Genomic DNA, 26,063 nt, shown 5'->3' on the forward strand with positions numbered 1-26,063 from the left:
CTGAGATGGGGGGGGCAGTCGGTGCCCATGGAAACGGGGTCCTGACCTGAGATGGGGGGGCAGTCGGTGCCCATGGAAACGGGGTCCTGACCTGAGGAGGGGGGGCAGTCGGTGCCCATGGAAACGGGGTCCTGACCTGAGGAGGGGGGGCAGTCAGTGCCCATGGAAACGGGGTCCTGACCTGAGGGGGGGGGGCAGTCAGTGCCCATGGAAATGTGCCACAACAAGAGGAAAGAGCGAAAGTTGGGGGAGAATTCTTTTCAATGGTAGTTTTTGAATTCAAACCATTGAGAAGTAGATAGTTTGTTTGTCTGGGACAGGCCCAATCTAATGGGGTCCCCATAGCGGAGAACTCTCCCACTGCCAGTTCCACACTGAAACCCAGTGCGGCCCTTCTCACCACCAACAGGCCTCAGGATGAGGCTCTCCCTCACAACCCAACCAGGGGGCAAGATACAGGGCAAGTGACTGCAGGAAACTCCCAGGCCTGTGTGTGGAATACTGGGGAAAACAGTGCACTGAGCTGAAACTGTAGGGACTCCAAAATGGTGAAGTGGCCTCTGCGTCTGTGGTTGGACCTCCTCTGTAGCTCAGATTGGTAGACGGTGGACTGACTGCGCCTCCACTAACCCCCTCACTTGAAGCTCTAGTCTTAAGTCGTGTCAGTCTGTTCATCTTTCCCTGCCTCTGAAGCCCATGGTCAGTGACCTGGGAATGTTTGATGGGACAGTGTAGAGGGAGCTTTACTCTGTATCTAACCTGTGCTGTACCTGCCCTGGGAGTGTTTGATGGGACAGTGTAGAGGGAGCTTTACTCTGTATCTAACCCTGTACCTGCCCTGGGAGTGTTTGATGGGACAGTGGAGAGGGAGCTTTACTCTGTATCTAACCCGTGCTGTGCCTGCCCTGGGAGTGTTTGATGGGACAATGTAGAGGGAGCTTTACTCTGTATCTAACCCGTGCTGTACCTGCCCTGGGAGTGTTTGATGGGACAGTGTAGAGGGAGCTTTACTCTGTATCTAACCCGTGCTGTACCTGCCCTGGGAGTGTTTGATGGGACAGTGTAGAGGGAGCTTTACTCTGTATCTAACCTGTGCTGTACCTGCCCTGGGAGTGTTTGATGGGACAGTGTAGAGGGAGCTTTACTCCGTATCTAACTCGTGCTGTACCTGCCCTGGGCGTGTTTGATGGGACAGTGTAGAGGGAGCTTTACTCTGTATCTAACCCTGTCCCTGCCCTGGGAGTGTTTGATGGGACAGTGTAGAGGGAGCTTTACTCTGTATCTAACCCGTGCTGTACCTGCCCTGGGAGTGTTTGATGGGACAGTGTAGAGGGAGTTTTACTCTATATCTAACCTGTGCTGTTCCTGCCCTGGGAGTGTTTGATGGGACAGTGTAGAGGGAGCTTTACTCTGTATCTAACCTATGCTGTACTTGCCATGGGCGTGTTTGATGGGACAGTATAGAGGGAGCTTTACTCTGTATCTAACCTGTGCTGTTCCTGCCCTGGGCGTGTTTGATGGGACAGTGTAGAGGGAGCTTTACTCTGTATCTAACCCGTGCTGTACCTGCCCTGGGAGTGTTTGATGGGACAGTGTAGAGGGAGCTTTACTCTGTATCTAACCCTGTACCTGCCCTGGGAGTGTTTGATGGGACAGTGTAGAGGGAGCTTTACTCTGTATCTAACCTGTGCTGTTCCTGCCCTGGGAGTGTTTGATGGGACAGTGTAGAGGGAGCTTTACTCTGTATCTAACCCGTGCTGTACCTGCCCTGGGAGTGTTTGATGGGACAGTGTAGAGGGAGCTTTACTCTGTATCTAACCCGTGCTGTACCTGCCCTGGGAGTGTTTGATGGGACAGTGTAGAGGGAGCTTTACTCTGTATCTAACCCTGTACCTGCCCTGGGAGTGTTTGATGGGACAGTGTAGAGGGAGCTTTACTCTGTATCTAACCTGTGCTGTACCTGCCCTGGGAGTGTTTGATGGGACAGTGTCGAGGGAGCTTTACTCTGTATCTAACCCATGCTGTACCTGCCCCAGGAGTGTTTGATGGGACAGTGTAGAGGGAGCTTTACTCTGTATCTAACCCATGCTGTACCTGCCCCAGGAGTGTTTGATGGGACAGTGTAGAGGGAGCTTTACTCTGTATCTAACCCGTGCTGTACCTCGAGTATTTTATTTATTTAACTAAATTCAAATTCCCATGGTGTTAGTTTCAGAATTTGAGTTCAGTTAAATAAAGAAATAAATAAATTTGGAAATAAAAGGCTAGTCTCAGTAAAAATGACCATGAAACTGTCAGACTGTCGTAAAAACCCAACTGATTCACTAATGTCCTGTTGGGAAGGAAACCTTCCTTCTGACTCAATACAGAGCGGGAATGGAGCTTGGACACTTCTCCGAGAGATTTGTGTACCACACCAGGCATGGAGTTAGCGGGACTGTGTCCCTGAACTTCATTTGCATCAGACAGAAACTCTGAGCGTATTCACGGGGTGAAATTGTGCTGTGCAATAATTAGTAACGCGTTTACAGGAGGCCCTTGTGGCAAGGTGTGATACTCAGAAACCTGTGCTCCTGTTCGGGTGCATGTTAAAGGTTCCATGGCATTAGTTGAGGACGCACAGGGTGACCTCCTAACACTCCTCTCTCAATGCCCAGAAACACATTATCCGCTCCATCACTTTCTGGGAGCTTGCTGTGCAGAATTTAGCTGCTGTATTTTCTTACCTCTAAGTTTGAGAGGCGATAAAGCATTCTCTAAATATAATCCTTAATATTGTGTTGTGCATTTGTACTTTCATAAGGAGTGATGTGTAAAATGTACATTATTTTATATTACTGTATTTTAACAATAAAGTGATCTCGGGCTGGGGTTAACCAGTTGGGGGGTGTGCTCTTTTTCACAGTAATAATACTGTACAGTAATAATAGTGAACAGTGACCTTCCACCTCTGGCCCTGAGCTCCAATCCAGCCCAGACTGATGGGAGACTATCTCTGCAGTGGGAAGGGCCCTTTGGTCAGTCCCCAGTGAGCCTGGGCCTAGGCTTGGAGCACAAACCTCCCTTAACGTGGTGCTCAGAGCCCACGGGGAGGGCTGGCCTGCTGTGGGGCCGAGCAGGAGGAAACTTTACTCTGGCCGAGAGAACTTGAGTCTGGGTCAGGGTTAGGGTTGGACGGGCGACAACACGAGGAGGAATAAAGTCACCGTATGACATTGTTTGGTGACATTTTATTAACAGGATTTTTTATATCACACTCTGCAAAAATGACATTTTAAATTTCTTAGGGATTTACAGCAGCATTCCCATGTTATTATAAAATCTTTCTTAATTTAGGGTTACATTCCACGGCGGGGGGGGGGGGGATGGGTTACGTTCCATGTCGGGGGGGAGGGGGATGGGTTACGTTCCATGTTGAGGGGGGGAGGGGGATGGGTTACGTTCCATGTTGAGGGGGGGATGGGTTACGTTCCATGTTGAGGGGGGGATGGGTTACGTTCCATGTTGGGGGGAGGGGGATGGGTTACGTCCCATGTTGGGGTGGGGGGGTGATGTTCCATGTCGGGGGTGGGGGGGATACTCGAGGGTGATGCGAAGGCGTTAATAATCGAGGCTCAGTAACAGGGCCGTCCCTCGTTTGATCCAGTGATCCGATGCCCTGTCCCCAGATTTCAGATCGATTCCCACCACGAAGGAGGAGTGCCGGGAACTACCGGCTCGCTGGGAGTAATAGTAACAGGGACAGGAATAGTTCCCTGGAGGAATAATGGAACAATAAATATGGTTATCAGTCAATCTCCCGGCACTGTTCACAAGTGAAGCCACAGTTCACACACCGTACACACCCCTGGCACTGTTCACAAGTGAAGCCTCAGTCGTGTACCTTACACAACCCTGGCACTGTTCACAAGTGAAGCCGCAGTTGTGCACCGTACACACCCCTGGCACTGTTCACAAGTGAAGCCTCAGTCGTGCACCGTACACACCCCCGGCACTGTTCACAAGTGAAGCCTCAGTCGTGCACTGTACACACCCCCGGCACTGTTCACAAGTGAAGCCTCAGTCGTGTACCTTACACAACCCTGGCACTGTTCACAAGTGAAGCCGCAGTTGTGCACCGTACACACCCCTGGCACTGTTCACAAGTGAAGCCTCAGTCGTGCACCGTACACACCCCCGGCACTGTTCACAAGTGAAGCCTCAGTCGTGCACCGTACACACCCCTGGCACTGTTCACAAGTGAAGCCTCAGTCGTGCACCGTACACACCCCCGGCACTGTTCACAAGTGAAGCCTCAGTCGTGCAGCGTACACACCCCCGGCACTGTTCACAAGTGAAGCCGCAGTCGTGCACCGTACACACCCCTGGCACTGTTCACACCCCCGGCACTGTTCACAAGTGAAGCCGCAGTCGTGCACCGTACACACCCCTGGCACTGTTCACTAGTGAAGCCTCAGTCGTGTACCGTACACACCCCCGGCACTGTTCACAAGTGAAGCCTCAGTCGTGCACCGTACACACCCCCGGCACTATTCACAAGTGAAGCCTCAGTCGTGCACCGTAAACACCCCCGGCACTGTTCACAAGTGAAGCCACAGTCGTGCACTATACACAGTCTGTGCATTGCTTACACAGCACCACTAATTTTATAATAAAAAGACCGAGTGTTGAACCCACCCCATTGATTTAGATTCACGATGCGACTTTGAGAAGAGCGGTACCTCAGCGTTAATCGCTTTGACCCCCCGGGGCAGACTTTGCCCCCATTACTCCCCCAGCGTGGACCCCGCCCCCCCCGTGGACTCCGCCCGCCCCCCCCCCACACCGGCGTGGACTCCGCCCCCCCCACACCGGCGTGGACTCCGCCCCCCCGTGGACTCCGCCCCCCACCCCGGCATGGACTCCGCCCCCCCCGGCGTGGACCCCCCCCCCGCCCGGCGTGGACTCCGCGCCCCCCCCCCCCCTGGCGTGGACTCCGCCCCCCCCCCCTGGCGTGGACTCCGCCCCCCCCCCCCACCCCTGGCGTGGACTCCGCCCCTTTTACCTTTGCCACTCTTCTTCTTATTTTCCACTGGCTTGAAGTGGATGCTGGGGATGGAACAGACCAGCTGCATGGGTTCAGCTTCGACCAGACAGGCGTTCCTCTTATCCCAGCCTGCCCCCTCCAGGTACATCCCTTTCACATACACACCATCCTGAGAGGGCAGAGGGCGAGAGTCAGCATCCACATCTCACTGACCAGGACCCAGCCCCCACTCGACATCTTCAGCTACACCATCTGAGATTCAGGCAAATATGGTCTCTCTTCATTTAAAAAGGATCCAGTTTGAATATCTGCTCTGTGTTGGGCTCGCTGGTCACAGCGGGGGTGAGGGCTGGGAATCTATAATTGACCTCAGTGCCCCAGACCTGGGAGGTGAATATTCTGCTCCCAATTACAATCCAATGACCCCTGGTGGAAGAGAGAGTACATGTGTGCATGTGTACGTGTGTGCGTGTGTATGTGAACGTGTATGCGTACGTGTGTGCGTGCGTGTACAAGGATATATATGCGTGTACGTGTGTGCATGTATGCGTGTATGTGTAGGTACATACGTGTGTGTGTGGGTGTGTGTGCGCGCGCGCATGGGCATCTATTGTTGAGGATAGGAGTGGACCTGGGGTTTGATGCCCACTGAGGTTGACGTACCTGCCATCACTCACTCACTCTCTCCCACTCGCACCCTTCCCACTCCCTCTCCCGCTCATTGCCCCCCCACTCTTGCTTGCTCGATCTCGCTCCCTCGCTCGCTCGCTCTCCCACTCGCACCCTTCCCACTCCCTCTCCCGCTCATTGCCCCCCCCACCTCTTGCTTGCTCGATTTCGCTCCCTCGCTCGCTCTCCCACTCGCACCCTTCCCACTCCCTCTCCCGCTCATTGCCCCCCCACCTCTTGCTTGCTCGATCTCGCTCCCTCCCTCTCCGAGACAGTAGGTCGTGAATTCAAGCCCCACTCTAGGCCTTCAGCACATAATCCAGGCCGACACTCCCAGTGCAGTACTGAGGGAGCGCTGCACTGTCGGAGGGTCGGTACTGAGGGAGCGCTGCACTGTCGGAGGGTCGGTACTGAGGGAGCGCCGCACTGTCGGAGGGTCGGTACTGAGGGAGCGCCGCACTGTCGGAGGGTCGGTACTGAGGGAGCGCCGCACTGTCGGAGGGTCGGTACTGAGGGAGCGCCGCACTGTCGGAGGGTCGGTACTGAGGGAGCGCCGCACTGTCGGAGGGTCGGTACTGAGGGAGCGCCGCACTGTCGGAGGGTCGGTACTGAGGGAGCGCCGCACTGTCGGAGGGTCGGTACTGAGGGAGCGCCGCACTGTCGGAGGGTCGGTACTGAGGGAGCGCCGCACTGTCGGAGGGTCGGTACTGAGGGAGCGCCGCACTGTCGGAGGGTCGGTACTGAGGGAGCGCCGCACTGTCGGAGGGTCGGTACTGAGGGAGCGCCGCACTGTCGGAGGGTCGGTACTGAGGGAGCGCCGCACTGTCGGAGGGTCGGTACTGAGGGAGCGCCGCACTGTCGGAGGGTCGGTACTGAGGGAGCGCCGCACTGTCGGAGGGTCGGTACTGAGGGAGCGCCGCACTGTCGGAGGGTCGGTACTGAGGGAGCGCCGCACTGTCGGAGGGTCGGTACTGAGGGAGCGCCGCACTGTCGGAGGGTCGGTACTGAGGGAGCGCCGCACTGTCGGAGGGTCGGTACTGAGGGAGCGCCGCACTGTCGGAGGGTCGGTACTGAGCGAGCGCCGCACTGTCGGAGGGTCGGTACTGAGGGAGCGCTGTATTGTTGGATGTTTCTTCTTTCGGATGAGATGTTAAACTGAGGCCTCGTCTGCCCCGGCAGGTGGATGTAAAAGATCCCACGGCCACTATTGGAAGAAGAGCAGGGGGAGTTCTCCCAGGTGTCCTGGGGCCAATATTTATCCCTCAACCAACATCACTAAAAACAGATGATCTGGTCATTATCACATTGCTGTTTGTGGGATCTTGCTGTGCGCAAATTGGCTGAAGCGTTTCCCACGTTGCAACAGTGACCACAGGTCAAAAAGGACTTTATTGGTTGTAAAGCGCTTTGGGACGTCCTGAGGTGGTGAAAGGCGCGATAGAAATACAAGTTCTTTCTTTCTTTCAGTTACAGTGAGAGATTAAAGGCTCTTGCGACATTGTTTTTAAGGAAGTGTTTGGTGTACCTTGGGGGGCTCCAGCAGGTTATTATCATCAACCATGGAAACTATGAATTCCCAGGACAGCGAGTCCACTGAGATCTGGGGAGGGGAGATGAAAAGAGTTATCTTCTTTATGTTACATTAAATTGATTAATACAATCATGCAGCACGGAAGGAGGCCATTCAGCCCATCGTGCCTGTGCTGGCTCTTTGAAAGAGCTATCCAATTAGTCCCACTCCCCTGCTCTTTCCCCATATCCCTACAAATTTTTTCCCTTCAAGTATTTATCCAATTCCCTTTTGAAAGTTATTATTGAATCTGCTTCCACCGCCCTTTCAGGCAGCGCATTCCAGATCATAACAACTTGCTGCATAAAAAAATTCTCATCTCCCCCTCTGGCTTTTTTGCCAATTTCCTTAAATCTGTGTCCTCTGGTTACCAACCCTCCTGCCACTGGAAACAGTTTCTCCTTATTTACTCTATCAAAACCCCTCATGATTTTGAACACCTCTATCAAATCTCCCCTTGACCTTCTCGGCTCTAAGGAGAACAATCCCAGCTTCTCCAGTCTCTCCACATAACTGAAGCCTCTCATCCCTGGGACCATTCTGGTAAATCTCCTCTCCACCCTCCCTAAAGTCCAATGCTCCAGCCAACTCAGCAGCCATCGAGGTTGGAAGCTAGGACTCTCCTGGTCTGGATAGATCAGTGGGTAGGGGATTTTACCCATCGCTCTGTCAAGGGATAATCTTTCTGACTTTTACCTAGCTGGATTTTCGCGACGTTTGTCGGATATTTCCGATTACTGGTCTGAATTACAGTCAGTGAGAGAAGCAGGCCGTGCAGCTTCAGGCCTCGTTTACAAGGTGTTGAGATAATTCTTACGGTGTTCTTGCGGGCTGCGACCTGCAGCACTGCGGTGAGGAATCCCGTGGGGAAGGTGAATCCCGAAATCCAGTAGATGACTGGTGGGTGGGCGGACTCTGCCCACTTGGCAAATTGCTCCACTCTGTGCACGAGATCCCGGGTCCAGGCCCCGAGGAGCTTCATTGACGGGTAGGCCTGTGGGAAACAGATGGTGAACCACATTACAAGAGTAAAGATGGAAGCGAGGTCGACATGTGGAGCATTAGAAGAACAGTGTGGACTGAGGAACAAAACAGAAATATGTTAAACTCTACAATACCAAAGGAAGTAAAAGTGATGTGCACGGTGACTGGTTAATAATACCTAAGAGCAGGAAGAGGCCCAACAAGCCTGTCCCTTTTTTGAAAGACCTCCGAAAGACTCACCTTCACACCTTGTCCATCAATCCTGTCCAAAACTCTGCTGCCTGAAGCCTATCGCCCACCAAGTCCCATTCGCCTGTTAACCCTGTCCTCGTTGACTCATACTGGCTCCCAGTCAAACACCACAAATTTAACATCCTCATCCTTAGGTTTAAATCCCTCCATAGCTTCGACCCGCCCTACGGCAGCTTACCGCCTCCTGCCTCTGTCCCTCTCGTACTGACATCCTATTCATCCCCTCCTCCGCGCCACACCACTGACAGCTGTACCACCAGCTGCTAGGACCCGTGCTCTGAAATTTCCTCCCTAAACCCCTCCACCTCTCCACCTCTTTCTCCTCCTTCACCATCAACAACAACAACTCGCATTTTTATAGCACCTTTAACGTAGTAAAATATCCCAAGATGCGTAAGGAGTCCTCTGAAATGGCCTAGCAAGCCACTCAATTGTACAATCTCACTACAAAAGGTTATAAGAAGAATAAAACCAGATGGACCATCCGGCATCGGACCACAAGGCACTGGACACGACAAAGGCAAATCAAGCCCAGTCAACCCTGCAAACCCATCCACCACCCTAAACATTCACTCCCTTCACCACCGGCGCACTGTGGCTGCAGTGTGTACCATCCACAGGAAGCACTGCAGCAACTCGCCAAGGCTTCTTCGACAGCACCTCCCAAACCCGCGACCTCCACCACCTAGAAGGACAAGGGCAGCAGGCACATGGGAACAACACCACCTGCACGTTCCCCTCCAAGTCACACACCATCCCGACTTGGAAATATATCGCCGTTCCGTCATCATCGCTGGGTCAAGATCCTGGAACTCCCTTCCTAACAGCACTGTGGGAGAACCTTCACCACATGGACTGCAGCGGTTCAAGAAGGCGGCTCACCACCACCTTCTCATGGGCAATTAGGGATGGGCAATAAATGCTGGCCTTGCCAGTGGCATCCAAATCTCATGAACGAATCAAAAATAAAAATTGGACAAAATTTGACACCGAGCCACATGAGGAGACATTAGGACAGGTGACCATAGAGGGAGGTATTAAGGAGCGTCTTAAAGGAGGAGAGAGAGGCGGAGAGGTTTAGGGAGGAAATTCCAGAGCTTAGGGCCCAGGCAACTGAAGGCACGGCCGCCAATGGTGGGGCGATGAAAATCGGGGATGCACAAGAGGCCAGAATTGGAGGAGTGCAGAGATCACTCTCCTTAAAACCCACCTCTTTGACCAAACTTTCAGTCACCCCTTCTAATCTCTCCTCCTTTGGCAAGGAGCAGGGCAACAGCAATGGCATACGGCGATTGGCTACCGGTGACTGCTGCTGGAAAACATGTGGACGTGGACGAAGGGGTGAGAAAGGAAATGGGCTTAAGTTATGGTGCTCCCCTCACAGCCGAGGAGTGGGGAAGGGTCAATTGGTGCAAGGTTCCGCACGGCAGAACAGGGAGGGGAAATTAAACACCATCCCCTCGTGGTGAGGGGACAACTGGGTCCTTCTACTGATGGTAGTTTGTTTCCCCTGGATGGAGAGTCTAGAACTAGGGGGCATAGTCTCAGGATAAGGGGTCGGCCATTTAAGACTGAGATGGGGAGGAATTTCTTCACTGAGGGGGTCGTGAATATTTGGAATTTTCTACCCCAGAGGGCTGTGGATGCTGAGTCATTGAATATATTCAAGACTGAGATCGATAGATTTTTGGACTCTAGGGGAATCAAAGGATATGGGGATCGGGCAGGAAAGTGGAGTTGAGGTCAAAGATCAGCCATGACATTATTGAATAGCGGAGCAGGTTCGAGGAGCCGTAAGGCCTACTCCTGCTCCCATTTCTTATGTTCTTATGTATAGTTAGGATTGGCAATTTACCACTGTGCCTTCACCATGTAAACAATTTTACAACACCAAGTTATAGTCCAGCAATTTTATTTTAAATTCACAAGCTTTCGGAGACCTCCGAAGGAGGAAGTCCTTCGGAGGTCTCCGAAAGCTTGTGAATTTAAAATAAAATTGCTGGACTATAACTTGGTGTTGTAAAATTGTTTACAATTGTCAACCCCAGTCCATCACCGGCATCTCCACATCATGACTACCTTCACCATGTGGCCAACTGCTCAGAGTTCCCTTACCATTTCCCATAAAGAAGGAACACGAGCATCATGGATACAGCTGAATATTTCCTCCAGGCTGGTTGACATGACGACCAGTCCTTGGATCCCCATCTTTAGTTCAATGAGGGACATCCTTGGGAGAGATAAATGAGGCCAGTTAGTGAGTGAAACAGCAAGAGCAACGCAAGAGAAGCATAACAGGGCAAAGTGACAACTGAGAAGATAACAGACGGGATAGGGAAACAATACAGGCAATGGAAGAGGAAACAGATCATTTATTTAATTAGATTACCTCTGCTGGGAAGGAGCTGTATGTGGACGTTGGGTGGGGTCGGGGATGGGATCGTATATGAAACTTCCCGCGGTTGAATAGTATACTGATACTCCTGGTCAACGATTGCACATGAAGAGTCACCACTTGGGCTCAGGTCCAGGGGGTCAGAGCAGTGCCCGAGAACTACAGCCATCAGTGGCTGCTCTGGGACCTGGGTTTGAATCTGGGCGAGGTTCTTCCCTCCATTTAAATAGCAAGGCTCCCGAAGTTAAATGCATTTGAGGCAGTTTCAACCTCAAGCTTGGGTTCACAGTTCAAAAGTTGCCCACAATGTAGCAAAGTTGGACCTTGCAATGAGAGGGTCCACGAAAATCACTGGTACTCAAAATGGAATTGTCAAAATGGCAGTCAGGGATACTCTTCTGAGATTGGGGCTGAATGACGCTGTTGAGGCAGTGCAGTGAGAGTTTTACTCTGTATCTAACCTGTGCTGTACCTGCCCTGGGAGTGTTTGATGGGACAGTGCAGTGAGAGTTTTACTCTGTATCTAACCCGTGCTGTACCTGCCCTGGGAGTGTTTGATGGGACAGTGTAGAGGGAGCTTTACTCTGTATCTAACCCGTGCTGTACCTGCCCTGGAAGTGTTTGATGGGACAGTGTAGAGGGAGCTTTACTCTGTATCTAACCCGTGCTTTACCTGCCCTGGGAGTGTTTGATGGGACAGTGTAGAGGGAGCTTTACTCTGTATCTAACCAGTGCTGTACCTGCCCTGGGAGTGTTTGATGGGACAGTGTAGAGGGAGCTTTACTCTGTATCTAACCCGTGCTGTACCTGCCCTGGGAGTGTTTGATGGGACAGTGTAGAGGGAGCTTTACTCTGTATCTAACCCTGTACCTGCCCTGGGAGTGTTTGATGGGACAGTGTAGAGGGAGCTTTACTCTGTATCTAACCCTGTACCTGCCCTGGGAGTGTTTGATGGGACAGTGTAGAGGGAGCTTTACTCTGTATCTAACCCTGTACCTGCCCTGGGAGTGTTTGATGGGACAGTGTAGAGGGAGCTTTACTCTGTATCTAACCCTGTACCTGCCCTGGGAGTGTTTGATGGGACAGTGTAGAGGGAGCTTTACTCTGTATCTAACCCGTGCTGTACCTGCCCGGGGTGGGGGGTGTTTGATGACAAAAGTGCCACCACCGAGCCAAGACTGACACCAACATTACAGCTGCTATTGAAAACACAGGAAAGGGGGATGTGATGGGAGAATGACAGAAAAGTGAAATAGAAAATAGCCAAGCATTAATCCAACCTGATGGTGTCGAGGAGAATGTTGTAACGCTGGATCTCCTGCAGCAAGACAACATTCAAGGGGGAGTTGTCATCCTGCAACATTGCACGCGTTCCTTCATAGTCGAGGTCTTCTGGAGTCCTTTGCAGCACATCGGCCGACAGCTCGAGGACCTGCAGTGACAAGACAGAGTGACGCTAATGTGGGGCTGGGTATACTGTGTGATGGCACTGAAGGCAGGAGGGGACTGGTGTGCAGCGAGTTACACACTGGCCTCTCACCTCTGGGGCCGGGGTCTGAATCGATGGGATGAGAACCTTCTCTCACTGCTAGCTGTAAGGACCCGGAGGGAAGAAAATGCGCCGAGCTTCGCCCCTGTTCTTCGTGGCGCTAAAATTGATAATCTTACTCAGGACAATCACAGGGACGGCTGCAGTGGGCACTGGAGAAAAGTCACACTGGTGTAATTCTGAGACTAGGTTTGAGGGCCTGCTGAATATCAACAAGGAGCAGGAACCCTGGCAATTCTCCCCCTACTTAACCCAGGAATGCTGTGGTGCACTGTAACACCCCTAGTCCCAGTGTGTTAGGATTAACAAACTCAGCACAGAACAATAAAAAGAAAGAACTTGCATTTCTCCAGTGCCTTTCACCACCTCAGGACGTCCCAAAGCGCTTTACAGACAATGAAGCACTTTTGAAGTGTAGCCACTGTTGTAATGTAGGAAAAACGGCAGCCAATTTGCACACAGCAAGATCCCACAAATAGCAATGTGATAATGACCAGATAATCTGTTTTTTAGTGATGTTGGTTGAGGGATAAATATTGGCCCCAGGACACCGGGGAGAACTCCCCATGCCCGTCTTCAAAATAGTGGTCGTGGGATCTTTTACGTCCACCTGAGAGGGCAGACGGGGCCTCGGGTTAACATCTCATCCGAAAGACGGCACCTCAGAGTGCAGCACTCCCTCAGTACTGACCCTCCAATAGTGCAGCGCTCCCTCAGTACTGACCCTCCGACAGTGCAGCGCTCCCTCAGTACTGACCCTCCGACAGTGCAGCGCTCCCTCAGTACTGACCCTCCGACAGTGCAGCGCTCCCTCAGTACTGGCCCCGAGAGTGTCAGCCTGGATTTTGTGCTCAAGTTTCTGGAGTGAGTCTCAAACCCACGACCTTCTGGCTCAGAGGCGAGAGAGAGAGCTCCCCACTGAGCCACCGCTGACACAACGATGAGCAAACACGGGCCCTTCCTGGTCTATAGGGCTCAGTACCGTGTGTGGGTGCATTGTGCCATCAAGGTAGTGGGGGAGGGGAGTATTATCTTTGGTTCCATGGTTTTCTGAACGATGCAGTTCACTCGGGGGCGGGGGGGGGGGGGGGCGGAGAATCGCAAGGGAGGAGTGTCCGTCACGTGCCCTCTCGTTCAGCAGGCTGTTTACCTTCTCCTCCCTGGTCTGTCCTCTCCCCACTGCAGCTGTGATCTGGGGCTGCAGCGATAGCAGTGTCTCGAACAGCCTGCGTGCCTCTGCGATCTCGCTGGCCACGTCAGCGTTGGCGTGCTGCCCGAATGCCTCAGGGTGCTCCATGGCTGGCAACATGGTGATGTACTCTTTGTAAGAAGCAAGGTCTCCATCTTTGGGGATATAATAATTATCCAGGATCGAGAGTCTGAATGAAATGCAAACAATATGAATTTTAAGCTCAATCTTTACAGCCTAGAATGAAGAATAAGTGGGAGGGGGTCTTTGCTGAAGCATAGAAATTATTATAAATGGTTTAAATAAGGCAGTGGAGGAGGACCAGAAGTTGTAAATATGAACTTCTTGCACCTTTATTATAGAAAAACACCCCAAATCAGTAAGTAAATTTAGATCACACCAGGGCAATTCAATGTCTAATATCTGTCAGGCAGGGACTAGAGATACAGGCTTTACCGGCGTTCAAAATACTGTCAGATGCTGGCTGGGGAAAATTAGGATATCAGCACTGTGAGCATCAATGGGAAAGTTAGGATATCAGCACTGTGAGCATCAATGGGAATGTTAGGGTATCAGCACTGTGAGCATCAATGGGAAAGTTAGGATATCAGCACTGTGAGCATCAATGGGAAAGTTAGGATATCAGCACTGTGAGCATCAATGGGAATGTTAGGGTATCAGCACTGTGAGCATCAATGGGAAAGTTAGGGTATCAGCACTGTGAGCATCAATGGGAATGTTAGGGTATCAGCACTGTGAGCATCAATGGGAATGTTAGGGTATCAGCACTGTGAGCATCAATGGGAATGTTAGGGTATCAGCACTGTGAGCATCAATGGGAATGTTAGGGTATCAGCACTGTGAGCATCAATGAGAAAGTAAGGGTACAAGTGGACAGGTTTTGATGGAAGAGTTCGGGTACCAAAGGTTGGGCTACTGGGGGAAAGGTGGGAGACTAGAGAACCAGCTTCAAAAGGAGGTTTAAGGGAGTAGAGGATGAGTTTTAAAGTTAGGTACTAGAGGATGAAATTTGATGAGTTAGGGTACCAGAGGATTGAGCTTCAGCATGTATTAGGTCACTGGAAAAACAAGCTTCTGAGAGAGAGAGAGAGAGACAGACAGACTGACAGAGACAGATAGACAGAGAGACGGAGAGAGAGAGAGAGAGAGAGTGAGTGTCCTAAGGGATGGCTTTGTTGGCTGAAGGAAATATGCTCATCGTTGACTTATGTCTTTAAGTACTTTATGATGCATGATGTATGGACAGGCAGGTCACGAGCTGAAGAACATGAATCTTTGAACCCAACCATCGATTTTCCATGGATTAACTTCACCTATCCACCTTCTCACCATGTCCCTCAGTCCATTCGCTCTGCTGAAAGGCAGCAAATTGTCTCTGGGATGTTGCAGTGACACCCAGCACTGTCCTCTCCCCTCTTATCATCTACTAAGAGAAAGCAAGGCGTTGTTTTGAGGAGAAAGGACTATCCCAATATCATACAGCAAGTGAAAGAACCCGATTTAAATAGAAGTATTCAACAGACCTATTGGGCCTAGTTTTTTTCTCTTCCTGTCCCCACTTAGTAACTGTCGACACTGCAAATCGGAATCAGGAGCTTGCTGCTTGGCAGAAATCACTGGTACAGACCTGCGCTCGAGCACCGAGCGAGGGAATCGTGAGCAGAGCCCCATGTCCTATCGCCGTGCGGGGGAATTGTGAGCAGAGCCCCATGTCCTATCGCCGTGTGGGGGAATTGTGAGCAGAGCCCCATGTCCTATCACCGTGTGGGGGAATTGTGAGCAGACCCCATGTCCTATCGCCGTGTGGGGGAATTGTGAGCAGAGCCCCATGTCCTATCACCGTGTGGGGGAATTGTGAGCAGAGCCCCATGTCCTATCACCATGTGGGGGAATTGTGAGCAGAGCCCCATGTCCTATCACCGTGTGGGGGAATTGTGAGCAGAGCCCATGTCCTATCGCCGTGTGGGGGAATTGTGAGCAGAGCCCCATGTCCTATCACCGTGTGGGGGAATTGTGAGCAGAGCCCCATGTCCTTTCATCGTGTGGGGGAATTGTGAGCAGACCCCATGTCCTATCACCGTGTCGGAGAATCGTGAGCAGAGCCCCATGTTCTATCACCGTGTGGCGGAATCGTGAGCAGAGCCCCATGTCCTATCACCGTGTTGGAGAATCGTGAGCAGAGCCCCATGTCCTATCACCGTGTGGCGGAATCGTGAGTAGAGCCCCATGTTCTATCACGTGTGGGAGAATCGTGAGCAGAGCCCCATGTTCTATCACCGTGTTGGAGAATCGTGAGCAGAGCCCCATGTCCTATCGCCGTGTCGGAGAATCGTGAGCAGAGCCCCATGTCCTATCACCGTGTTGGAGAATTGTGAGCAGAGCCCCATGTTCTATCACCGTGTCGGAGAATTGTGAGCAGAGCCCCATGTCCTATCACCGTGTGGGGGAATCGTGAGCAGAGCCCCATGTCCTATCACCGTGTGGGAGAATCGTGAGCAGGGCCCCATGTCCTATCACCGTGTTGGAGAATCGTGAGCAGAGCCCCATGTCCTATCACCGTGTTGGAGAATTATGAGCAGAGCCCCATGTTCAATCACAGTGTTGGAGAATTGTGAGCAGAGCCCCATGTCCTATCACCGTGTCGGAGAATCGTGAGCAGAGCCCCATGTCCTATCACCGTGTCGGAGAATTGTGAGCAGAGCCCCATGTCCTAACACCGTGTGGGGAATCGTGAGCAGAGCTCCATGTCCTATCACCGTGTGGGAGAATCGTGAGCAGAGCCCCATGTCCTATCACCGTGTGGGGGAATTGTGAGCAGAGTCCCATGTCCTATCACCATGTGGCGGAATCGTGAGCAGAGCCCCATGTCCTATCACCGTGTGGGGGAATAGTGAGCAGAGCCCCATGTCCTATCACCGTGTGGGAGAATCGTGAGCAGAGCCCCATGTCCTATCACCGTGTTGGAGAATCGTGAGCAGAGCCCCATGTCCTATCACCGTGTTGGAGAATCGTGAGCAGAGCCCCATGTCCTATCACCGTGTCGGAGAATCGTGAGCAGAGCCCCATGTCCTATCACCGTGTGGGAGAATCGTGAGCAGAGCCCCATGTCCTATCACCGTGTTGGAGAATTGTGAGCAGAGCCCCATGTCCTATCACCGTGTTGGAGAATCGTGAGCAGAGCCCCATGTCCTATCACCGTGTTGGAGAATCGTGAGCAGAGCCCCATGTCCTATCACCGTGTTGGAGAATTGTGAGCAGAGCCCCATGTCCTATCACCGTGTTGGAGAATCGTGAGCAGAGCCCCATGTCCTATCACCACGTCGGAGAAGTGAGCAGAGCCCCATGTCCTATCACCACGTCGGAGAATCGTGAGCAGAGCCCCATGTCCTATCACCGTGTTGGAGAATCGTGAGCAGAGCCCCATGTTCTATCACCGTGTCGGAGAATCGTGAGCAGAGCCCCATGTCCTATCATCACGTCGGAGAAGTGAGCAGAGCCCCATGTCCTATCACCGTGTCGGAGAATCGTGAGCAGAGCCCCATGTCCTATCACCGTGTCGGAGAAGTGAGCAGAGCCCCATGTCCTATCACCGTGTCGGAGAATCGTGAGCAGAGCTCCATGTCATATCACCGTGTCGGAGAAGTGAGCAGAGCCCCATGTGCCATCACTCTGTGTTGTATTGTTCTCGAGAGTGGATTTTGAGCGGGACACATGCTGGGTCGGTGACCAGCTGAGGAAAAGTTTGCAGGTGTAGGAGCCTGAGGGAGCAGAGTACTGCTGGTCGCTACGTGTCAGCGACTTTGCAAACTCAAGTGGGAAAATACTTTTGCTATTGCTGGTCAAACTGTAAATCCACTGAATAGAAGGTGCATTGATTTCACCTGAAATATTGCAACCAGAGGAGACCTTGCCCCTTGACGGGCATTTATTTATTAGGCCTTATTCGGGTCATGGTGACTGACTTTCATTCGGATTATTCTTTTGCAGCATAACATGCCAAACTAAAAACAAGGATTACTTGAAGTAGAAGCCGGCGACTGCCTTGTCACAGAAGTAATCATTGATGTACGTGATGAGCAACCGGCGATCCCAGTCATCCGTCACGTGGCCTCCGTAATTCACTCCCGCAATCAGGTACTTGAGAGCGTCCCAGGGCGTCGCTTCATATTCATCCAGGTAAATGCTGAGTAGATTCTCGGACACCTGTAGCACAGAGAGTGGCACTGAGTTTTAGAATCATGTCTATTACTGACCCAACATACCTGCTCCACCGACACACGTTTTGACATTTTTCTTTGGGAATTTTGTGCTCATCAAGTGAGGAAAGTCAGTGCTGGGCAATGGGAGTGTTTGATGGGACAGTGTAGAGGGAGCTTTACTCTGTATCTAGCCCATGCTGTACCTGCCCTGGGAGTGTTTGATGGGACAGTGTAGAGGGAGCTTTACTCTGTATCTAGCCCATGCTGTACCTGCCCTGGGAGTGTTTGATGGGACAGTGTAGAGGGAGCTTTACTCTGTATCTAACCCGTACTGTACCTGCCCTGGGAGTGTTTGATGGGACAGTGTAGAGGGAGCTTTACTCTGTATCTAACCGGTGCTTTACCTGCCCTGGGAGTGTTTGATGCTGACAATGAGCAAAATTCCCAGAAGTACGATTCCTCACCTTGTTGAGCTCAAATACACTTTAAAAGAAAGTGGAAAATATATATATTATATATATAAAAACCACCTGATTTTCTAACAGGGCAGGAGAGCTGCCCCAGGAGCCAGGCAGGAAGATGTCTGCAGTTCCCCCCCAGCAGCCCATGTAATCCTCTCCCATCCAAGTAACACCTGCTGCAGACCAACACTCGGTTACACAGGGCGAGTGCGCAGGTTTGAAAGATGCCCACCTCGAAGTCGGAGTCGTTGAACCCGTAGACGATGTTCCAGCCCAGCTGCAGGAACTTCTTGCGCTCCAGGAGGATGCTGTGGAAGAAGCACAGGGCGAACAGCAGCTTCTTATATTTCTTGGGCTTGGTGCAGCGGCTGAATTGCTGCTCGGTCACCAGGTTGTACAGACGCTTCATATTTGCTTTGATGCCCTGAGGTGCATAGAGGAAAAGAGAGATGACCATGAACAGGGGGCACGAGATCTGAGGCTCGAGACATCCTGCCAACTTCCATCCGGGGCTAAAGGGGTTAAATTACGAGGATAGGTTGCATTGACTAGGCTTGTATTCCCTCATGTATAGAAGATAAAGGGGTGATCTAATCGAGGCGTTTAAGATGATTAAAGGATTTGATAGGATACTTGGGTGTACAGGGCACAATTCCAAAATCTGCAGATGACACAAAACTTGGAAGTGTAGTAAACAGTGAGGAGGATAGTGATCGACTTCAAGAGGACTTAGACAGGCTGGTGAAATGGGCAGACACGTGGCAGATGAAATTTAATGCAGAGAAGTGCGAAGTGATACATTTTGGCAGGAAGAATGAGGAGAGGCAATATGAACTAAATGGTACAATTCTAAAGGGGGTGCAGGAACAGAGAGACCTGGGGGTATATGTACACAAATCGTTGAGGGTGGCAGGGCAGGTTGAGAAAGCGGTTGAAAAAGCATACGGGGTCCTGGGCTTTATAAATAGAGGCATAGAGTACAAAAGCAAGGAAGCTATGTTGAACCTTTATAAAACACTGGATTGGCCACAACTGGAATATTGTATCCAGTTCTGGGCACTTCACTTTAGGAAAGATGTGAAGGCCTTCGAGAGGGTGCAGAAAAGATTTACTAGGATGGTTCCAGGTATGAGGGACTTCAGTTACGTGGATAGACTGGAGAAGCTGGGGTTGTTCTCCTTAGAGCAGAGAAGGTTGAGAGGAGATTTGATAGAAGTGTTCAAAATCATGACGGGTTTAGATAAAGTAAATAAAGAGAAACTGTTCCCATTGGCGGAAAGGTCGAGAATCAGAGGACACAGATTTAAGGTGATTGGCAAGAGCCAAAGGCGACATGATGAAAAACTTTTTTACGCAGCGAGTTGTTATGATCTGGAATGCGCTGCCTGAAAGGGTGGTGGAAGCAGATTCAATCACGGCTTTCAAAAAGGATTTGGGTAAATACTTGAAGGGAAAAAATTTGCAGGGCTACGGGGAAAGAGCGGGGCAGTGGGGCTAACTGGATTGCTCTTACAAAGAGCTGGCAGGGGTTGATTGGCCGAATGGTTATAGCACAGAAGAAGACCATTCTACAATTCTATATTTCCCAAATGTCCTGAAAGTATTTCACATAAAATCAATGATTTTGAAGTGTAGCCACTGTCGCTATTTGAGTAAACGCAGCAGCCATTTTGACAACAGCAAGATCCCACATAGGACAATGAAACAAATGAGTATTGAATGTGTTTTGATAATGTTGGTTGAGTGAGGAATATTGGTCAGGATTCTGTTATTTGAATAGTGACGTGGGATGTTTAATGTCCACCTGATCCAGTGGAACAGGCAGACGGGGCCTTGGTTTAACGTCTCATCCGAAAGACGGCACCTCCGACGGTGCAGCGCTCCCTCAGTACTACACTGGGAGTGTCGGCCTGGATTATGTGCTCAAGTCCTGGGGTGCGGGGCTCGAACCCACGACCTTCTGACTCAGAGGTTGTGATGAAGGTGCAACAAGACAAGCTCTAGTCCGCCATTGCCGCCTCCGTGGGACTCGGCTCGCTCAGGGCAGGCTGGTGCTTACTTAACCATCGGAGCAGCAAAAGGAACACCTGAAATAGGACGGAGACAAGTGCTCCCTCGGGACTACCTTCGGTGGTTCTGTCGTCATCTTGATGCTGGTTTGTAGGATGGAGACAGGAAAGTCAGGGTGGGGGCTGGAACTCATCCAGAGTCGGAAGTCAGGGTGCGGATCCTGCACCTGCAGCTGTTCTATAAGCTTATCCAACTGGGGCATCCACGAGAGCGAGAGGTGGCAGTTTGCAAGGAACACCCAGTTACCTGTCAATCACATGTACAGGAAAGAGAGCAATCAGATCAGTCCTTGTGCTGCCTCACTACTGCCCCTCCCTATCTCTGTAACCCCCTCCATGGCCCTCGCCCCCTCCCTAGCTCTGTAACCTCCTCCAGACCCGGTAACCCTCGCCCCCTCCCTATCTCTGTAACCCCCTCCAGACCCGGTAACCCTCGCCCCCTCCCTATCTCTGTAACTTCCTCCAGACCCGGTAACCCTCGCCCCCTCCCTATCTCTGTAACTTCCTCCAGACCCGGTAACCCTCGCCCCCTCCCTATCTCTGTAACCCCCTCCAGACCCGGTAACCCTTGCCCCCTCCCTATCTCTGTAACCCCCTCCAGACCCGGTAACCCTCGCCCCCTCCCTATCTCTGTAACCCCCTCCAGATCCGGTAACCCTCGCCCCCTCCCTAGCTCTGTAACCTCCTCCAGACCCGGTAACTCTCGCCCCCTCCCTATCTCTGTAACCCCCTCCAGACCCGGTAACCCTCGCCCCCTCCCTATCTCTGTAACCCCCTCCAGACCCGGTAACCCTCGCCCCCTCCCTAGCTCTGTAACCCCCTCCAGACCCGGTAACCCTCGCCCCTCCCTATCTCTGTAACCTCCTCCAGACCCGGTAACCCTCACCCCCTCCCTAGCTCTGTAACCTCCTCCAGACCCGGTAACCCTCGCCCCTCCCTATCTCTGTAACCCCCTCCATGGCCCTCGCCCCCTCCCTATCTCTGTAACCCCCTCCATGGCCCTCGCCCCCTCCCTATCTCTGTAAGCCCCTCCAGACCCGGTAACCCTCGCCCCCTCCCTATCTCTGTAACCTCCTCCAGACCCGGTAACCCTCACCCCCTCCCTAGCTCTGTAACCTCCTCCAGACCCGGTAACCCTCGCCCCTCCCTATCTCTGTAACCCCCTCCATGGCCCTCGCCCCCTCCCTATCTCTGTAACCCCCTCCATGGCCCTCGCCCCCTCCCTATCTCTGTAACCTCCTCCAGACCCGGTAACCCTCGCCCCCTCCCTATCTCTGTAACCTCCTCCAGCCCTACAACCCTCGCCCCCCCCTCCCTATCTCTGTAACCTCCTCCAGCCCTACAACCCTCGCCCCCCCCCTCCCTATCGCTGTAACCTCCTCCAGACCCGGTAACCCTCGCCCCCTCCCTATCTCTGTAACCTCCTCCAGCCCTACAACCCTCGCCCCCCCTCCCTATCTCTGTAACCTCCTCCAGCCCTACAACCCTCCGAGATCTCTGCCCTCCTCCAATTCCGGCCTCTCGCGCATCCCCTGATTCTAATCGCTCCACCATTGGCGGCCGTGCCTTCAGCTGCCTGGGCCCTAAGCTCTGGAATTCCCTCCCTAAACCTCTCCCCCTCTCTCTCCTCCTTTAAGACGCTCCTTAAAACCTACCTCTTTGACCAAGCTTTTGGTCACCTGTCCTAATATCTCCTTATGTGGCTCGGTTTGAAATTTAGTTTGATAATCGCTCCTGTGAAGTGTCTGGGGACGTTTTACTGATATAAATGCAGGTTATTGTTGTTAACCCAGTGATTATTGGATATCCCCAGTACATTTCTCAACATTCAGATTCACTTCTTTTGCTGCTCCCCCCCCAACCCCCAAATGTTCTCCCTTCCTCTCCTGAGGTTCCTGACTCGTTGGGGACACAGTTGCTCAGGGTATGGCCCACCATTCTGGCCAGTGGGGAATATCCAAGGTTCGACTCCCGGCCCGTGTCGAGTTGTCTGATCTCAGGCAGGTTGGTACAATTGGCCTCAGCATCTGTGGGTAGGGGGGCGGGGGCGGGGAGAGATACTGAATCGGGACGCCTGCTCCTGAATGCAGTTGGAAAGGGACCAAATGGTATCTTTCTGGTATAGGCTCAGCAGCAGAGTTCCACAAGTACGTTTGAATGAGGATATAAGACGAGGCCGGTCAGGGCTCAAAGCGTACTCGCACTGGTGAAAGGCAAATTCAGGAAGTTCTTCTTCAAACAGTGGTCATCACATGGAATGCACTCCAGGGAGAGGTAAGGGAGGTGAAAACCCTTTAAGAAGCAGCTGGATGCCTTGACAGGGGGACTAGAGGGTGTGTCAGGGTGGATGAACTAGAAGGGGCCAAAATCTATCTTGTGATGTGGCGACGCCGATCACTGCAGCCAGAAAGACACGAGACTCGAGGCGGGATTTATCAGCACTACTTACCTTCCGCTACCCCTTCCGTGATCATCCGGGTGGCGATAGGCGCCTGCCCCTGACCCAGCGAGAGCGCGAGGAACCTGCTCGCCATTCCCGAATAGTCTGCGAGCTGCAGCAGGGAGTTGGTGGGGTCCACCCCTGGGGACAGCACGAATATCAGTGGGGTCCTGGTGTTGGAATCGTCAATGACCTGTGTGGAGGAGGGAGAACATTTATTTTAGGGTTCCTGAAGGCTGGGCATTCCCTGGAGTTCTGATGCGGTGCTCCATTTTCTCACTGACCGATTTCATATCCAGGACGGGAGGCTCCACAAACTTCGAGCCGAGATTGTTAACGATGAACGATGTCACGCAGAATGCGACACGGTCCTGTCTTAAGGAGCGTACAATCAGCATCCTCTGTAGTTCATTGCAAGCGTTCTCCCATTCCACTGTTGGAGAGCACAAAGAAACCAGGGTGAATTAGAACTGTGAGGAGTCTTTTATTGGATCCTCTCTATAAGAGGCACAAGCTATGGTCAATCTGCATTTTAGTTTGCACAGATCAGAGCTGGAGGAGGCTAAAGAGGGAGGGTTCGAGGCGGGGGGGTGGGGGGGGGGGGGGGGGGGGAACAGGCCATGGAGGAGGAGGAGGATTTGGAAACAGTACCACTGGGGGATGTTGAGGCGATGGAGGTAGCGAGGAAAGGGATGATTCTGAGAGACATCTCATAAGGGTGATCACACTGAAGGAAGGACAGAATCAGATTAACACAGTAACTGGTATGCATATGTACAGAAAAAAACAGTCCAAAAATACAAGGGAGGGGGAAACTTGTACAGAAACAATTTGAGTTGGAAGCTAGGAGTAAAGAAAAAGACAAGAGAGCCGATCTTCAGTCTGCCTGTCTGTGCCTATTGGCAAATTGCAGGAGTGCTAACTGGGATCTTCCATCCGACACTGGCAGGGTTGGTAAATGAAATTCAATATAGTGAAGTGTGAGGTGGTTCATTTTAGTAGGAGGAATAAGGAAGCCACTTACTCCTTGGATGGTAAGAAAGTAAATAGGGTAAAGGAGCAAAGAGATCTGGGTTTAGAGATAAACAAATCACTAAAAGTAGCAACACGAGTCATGGATGCATTTAAGGGGAAGCTGGATAAACACATGAGGCAGAAAGGAATAGAAGGATATACTGATAGGGTGAGATGAAGTAGGGAGGGAGGAGGCTCGTGTGGAGCATAAACACGACATGGACCAGATGGGCCGAATGGCCTGTTTCTTTGCTGTACATTCTGTGTAATTCTAGGTAATGCTTTCAATGGATGGAAAATCATGGGGAAGGTGTGCCCACGGTGTCCTGATGCCCATGACCAGCGGGTGAGGCTGCCCATGCTTGGAAAATCAGCCCCGCTGTTGTGAGGACACTCACCCGGCAACACTGCAGTTTCTGGCTCTGAGCTGGTGTACCAGGCATTCCAGTCTTTGGGATACTGCTCAAAGGAATTCATAATCCCATGGAAGTTCGTCAATTTATCGAGCTCAGTGACGTTGTCCCAGTTGATGTCTGCAAGCCACACAGAACAGGGATTGTCCATCTGTTCCTCCCTGTCCAACACCTGTACCAGGCAGTAAAGGGAAATGCTCACATGTTACAATGACCTTTATAACACTTCAACAACTAACTGGCTATTCTCTATAAAGTCCAAATCCATCCAAGACTTCATCACTGCTCCAATATCTGAAGAGGTTCCTCTAACACCTCACCCACAGTCCTAGACAGAACACAAATAAAGCTTGTTACCTAATTGGCAAGCTTTCTCCCACCTGAGCCTCCGCCTTCTCTCTCTCTATTCCCACCTCTAATAGAATCCTTTAGAGTCCTCACTTATCAATACTATAAAGGTCAGTGCTCCCTCTGAACTGTCCTCCCTTACTCCGCCTAAGCTCCAAATCCTCCATCCTACACACTATCCCTTCTCCCTGCATCCCCACTGTGTTAAAAACCAGACTCATTGCACCATCTCTCACTCTCAGGCCCTCAACAGTGCAATTCCTCAACACCCTTCCTTCTATCTGCTGTTTTTAGAAACCCAACCTAACCATTCCTACTTGACTTATCCTATCTTCTGCCTTATCCTGAATCATGGACCTTTCTTTCCTTTGTATTTTTTGTCCTGTATTTCCACCCTTTGTTTTTATCACATAAACTAAATATTAATCTCTTGAATTTTATTGTGGAAGGTTTTCAGAGAGATGGCGAGACAATGTGACTGGAATGCTCTGCTCTGGTGGTTTACGATATGTCCAAATCCATTTGGCTGCTGTCTGTTACCTTGCAAGATACTGGACGCATTCCCCCGCTGGCACTCACCACACCCCCGCTGGTATACGCCACGCCCCCGCTGGCACTCGCCACACCCCCGCTGGCACTCGCCACGCCCCCGCTGGCACTCGCCACGCCCCCGCTGGCACTCGCCACGCCCCCGCTGGCACTCGCCACGCCCCCGCTGGCACTGGCCACACCCCCGCTGGCACTCGCCACACCCCCGCTGGTACTCGCCACACCCCCGCTGGCACTCGCCACACCCCCGCTGGCACTCACCACACCCCCGCTGGCACTCGCCACGCTCCCGCTGGCACTCGCCACGCTCCCGCTGGCACTCGCCACGCTCCCGCTGGCACTCGCTACGCCCCCGCTGGCACTCACCACACTCCCGCTGGCACTCGCCACGCCCCCACTGGCACTCACCACACTCCCGCTGGCACTCGCCACGCCCCCACTGGCACTCACCACGCCCCCACTGGCACTCACCACGCCCCCACTGGCACTCACCACGCCCCCACTGGCAGTCGCCACGCCCCCACTGGCACTCGCCACACTCCCGCTGGCACTCGCCACGCCCCCGCTGGCACTCGCCACACTCCCGCTGGCACTCGCCACACCCCCGCTGGCACTCGCCACGCCCCCGCTGGCACTCGCCACGCCCCCGCTGGCACTCACCACGCTCCCGCTGGCACTCACCACACCCCCGCTGGCACTCACCACACCCCCGCTGGCACTCCCCACACCCCCGCTGGCACTCCCCACACCCCCGCTGGCACTCGCCACACCCCCGCTGGCACTCGCCACTCGCCACGCCCCCGCTGGCACTCGCCACGCCCCCGCTGGCACTCGCCACGCCCCCGCTGGCACTCGCCACGCCCCCGCTGGCACTCGCCACGCCCCCGCTGGCACTCGCCACGCCCCCGCTGGCAC

At 52.5% G+C, this 26,063-nt stretch overlaps 1 protein-coding gene across 1 annotated transcript in view; it reads right to left on the bottom strand.

Moving 5' to 3' along the window:
- Positions 1–2,049: 2,049 nt before the first annotated feature.
- dnah2 (dynein, axonemal, heavy chain 2) overlaps positions 2,050–26,063 on the bottom strand; it is a 174,476-nt gene continuing 150,462 nt past the window's right edge. Inside the window, exons 75-87 of the mRNA XM_067972290.1 lie at positions 24,237–24,423; positions 23,109–23,257; positions 22,834–23,017; positions 20,441–20,631; positions 18,548–18,739; positions 17,674–17,858; positions 13,596–13,824; positions 12,177–12,328; positions 10,617–10,731; positions 8,083–8,259; positions 7,221–7,295; positions 5,045–5,195; positions 2,050–3,755 (exon numbers count right to left, since the gene is read on the bottom strand). Of these exons, the coding sequence (XP_067828391.1) occupies positions 3,601–3,755; positions 5,045–5,195; positions 7,221–7,295; positions 8,083–8,259; positions 10,617–10,731; positions 12,177–12,328; positions 13,596–13,824; positions 17,674–17,858; positions 18,548–18,739; positions 20,441–20,631; positions 22,834–23,017; positions 23,109–23,257; positions 24,237–24,423 (2,142 nt within the window). The 3' untranslated portion in view covers positions 2,050–3,600. The remainder of the gene's footprint in view (positions 3,756–5,044; positions 5,196–7,220; positions 7,296–8,082; positions 8,260–10,616; positions 10,732–12,176; positions 12,329–13,595; positions 13,825–17,673; positions 17,859–18,547; positions 18,740–20,440; positions 20,632–22,833; positions 23,018–23,108; positions 23,258–24,236; positions 24,424–26,063) is intronic.

This window comes from Heptranchias perlo, chromosome 35 (assembly GCF_035084215.1).
Source record: "Heptranchias perlo isolate sHepPer1 chromosome 35, sHepPer1.hap1, whole genome shotgun sequence".
NCBI classification, from domain to species: Eukaryota; Metazoa; Chordata; class Chondrichthyes; order Hexanchiformes; family Hexanchidae; genus Heptranchias; species Heptranchias perlo.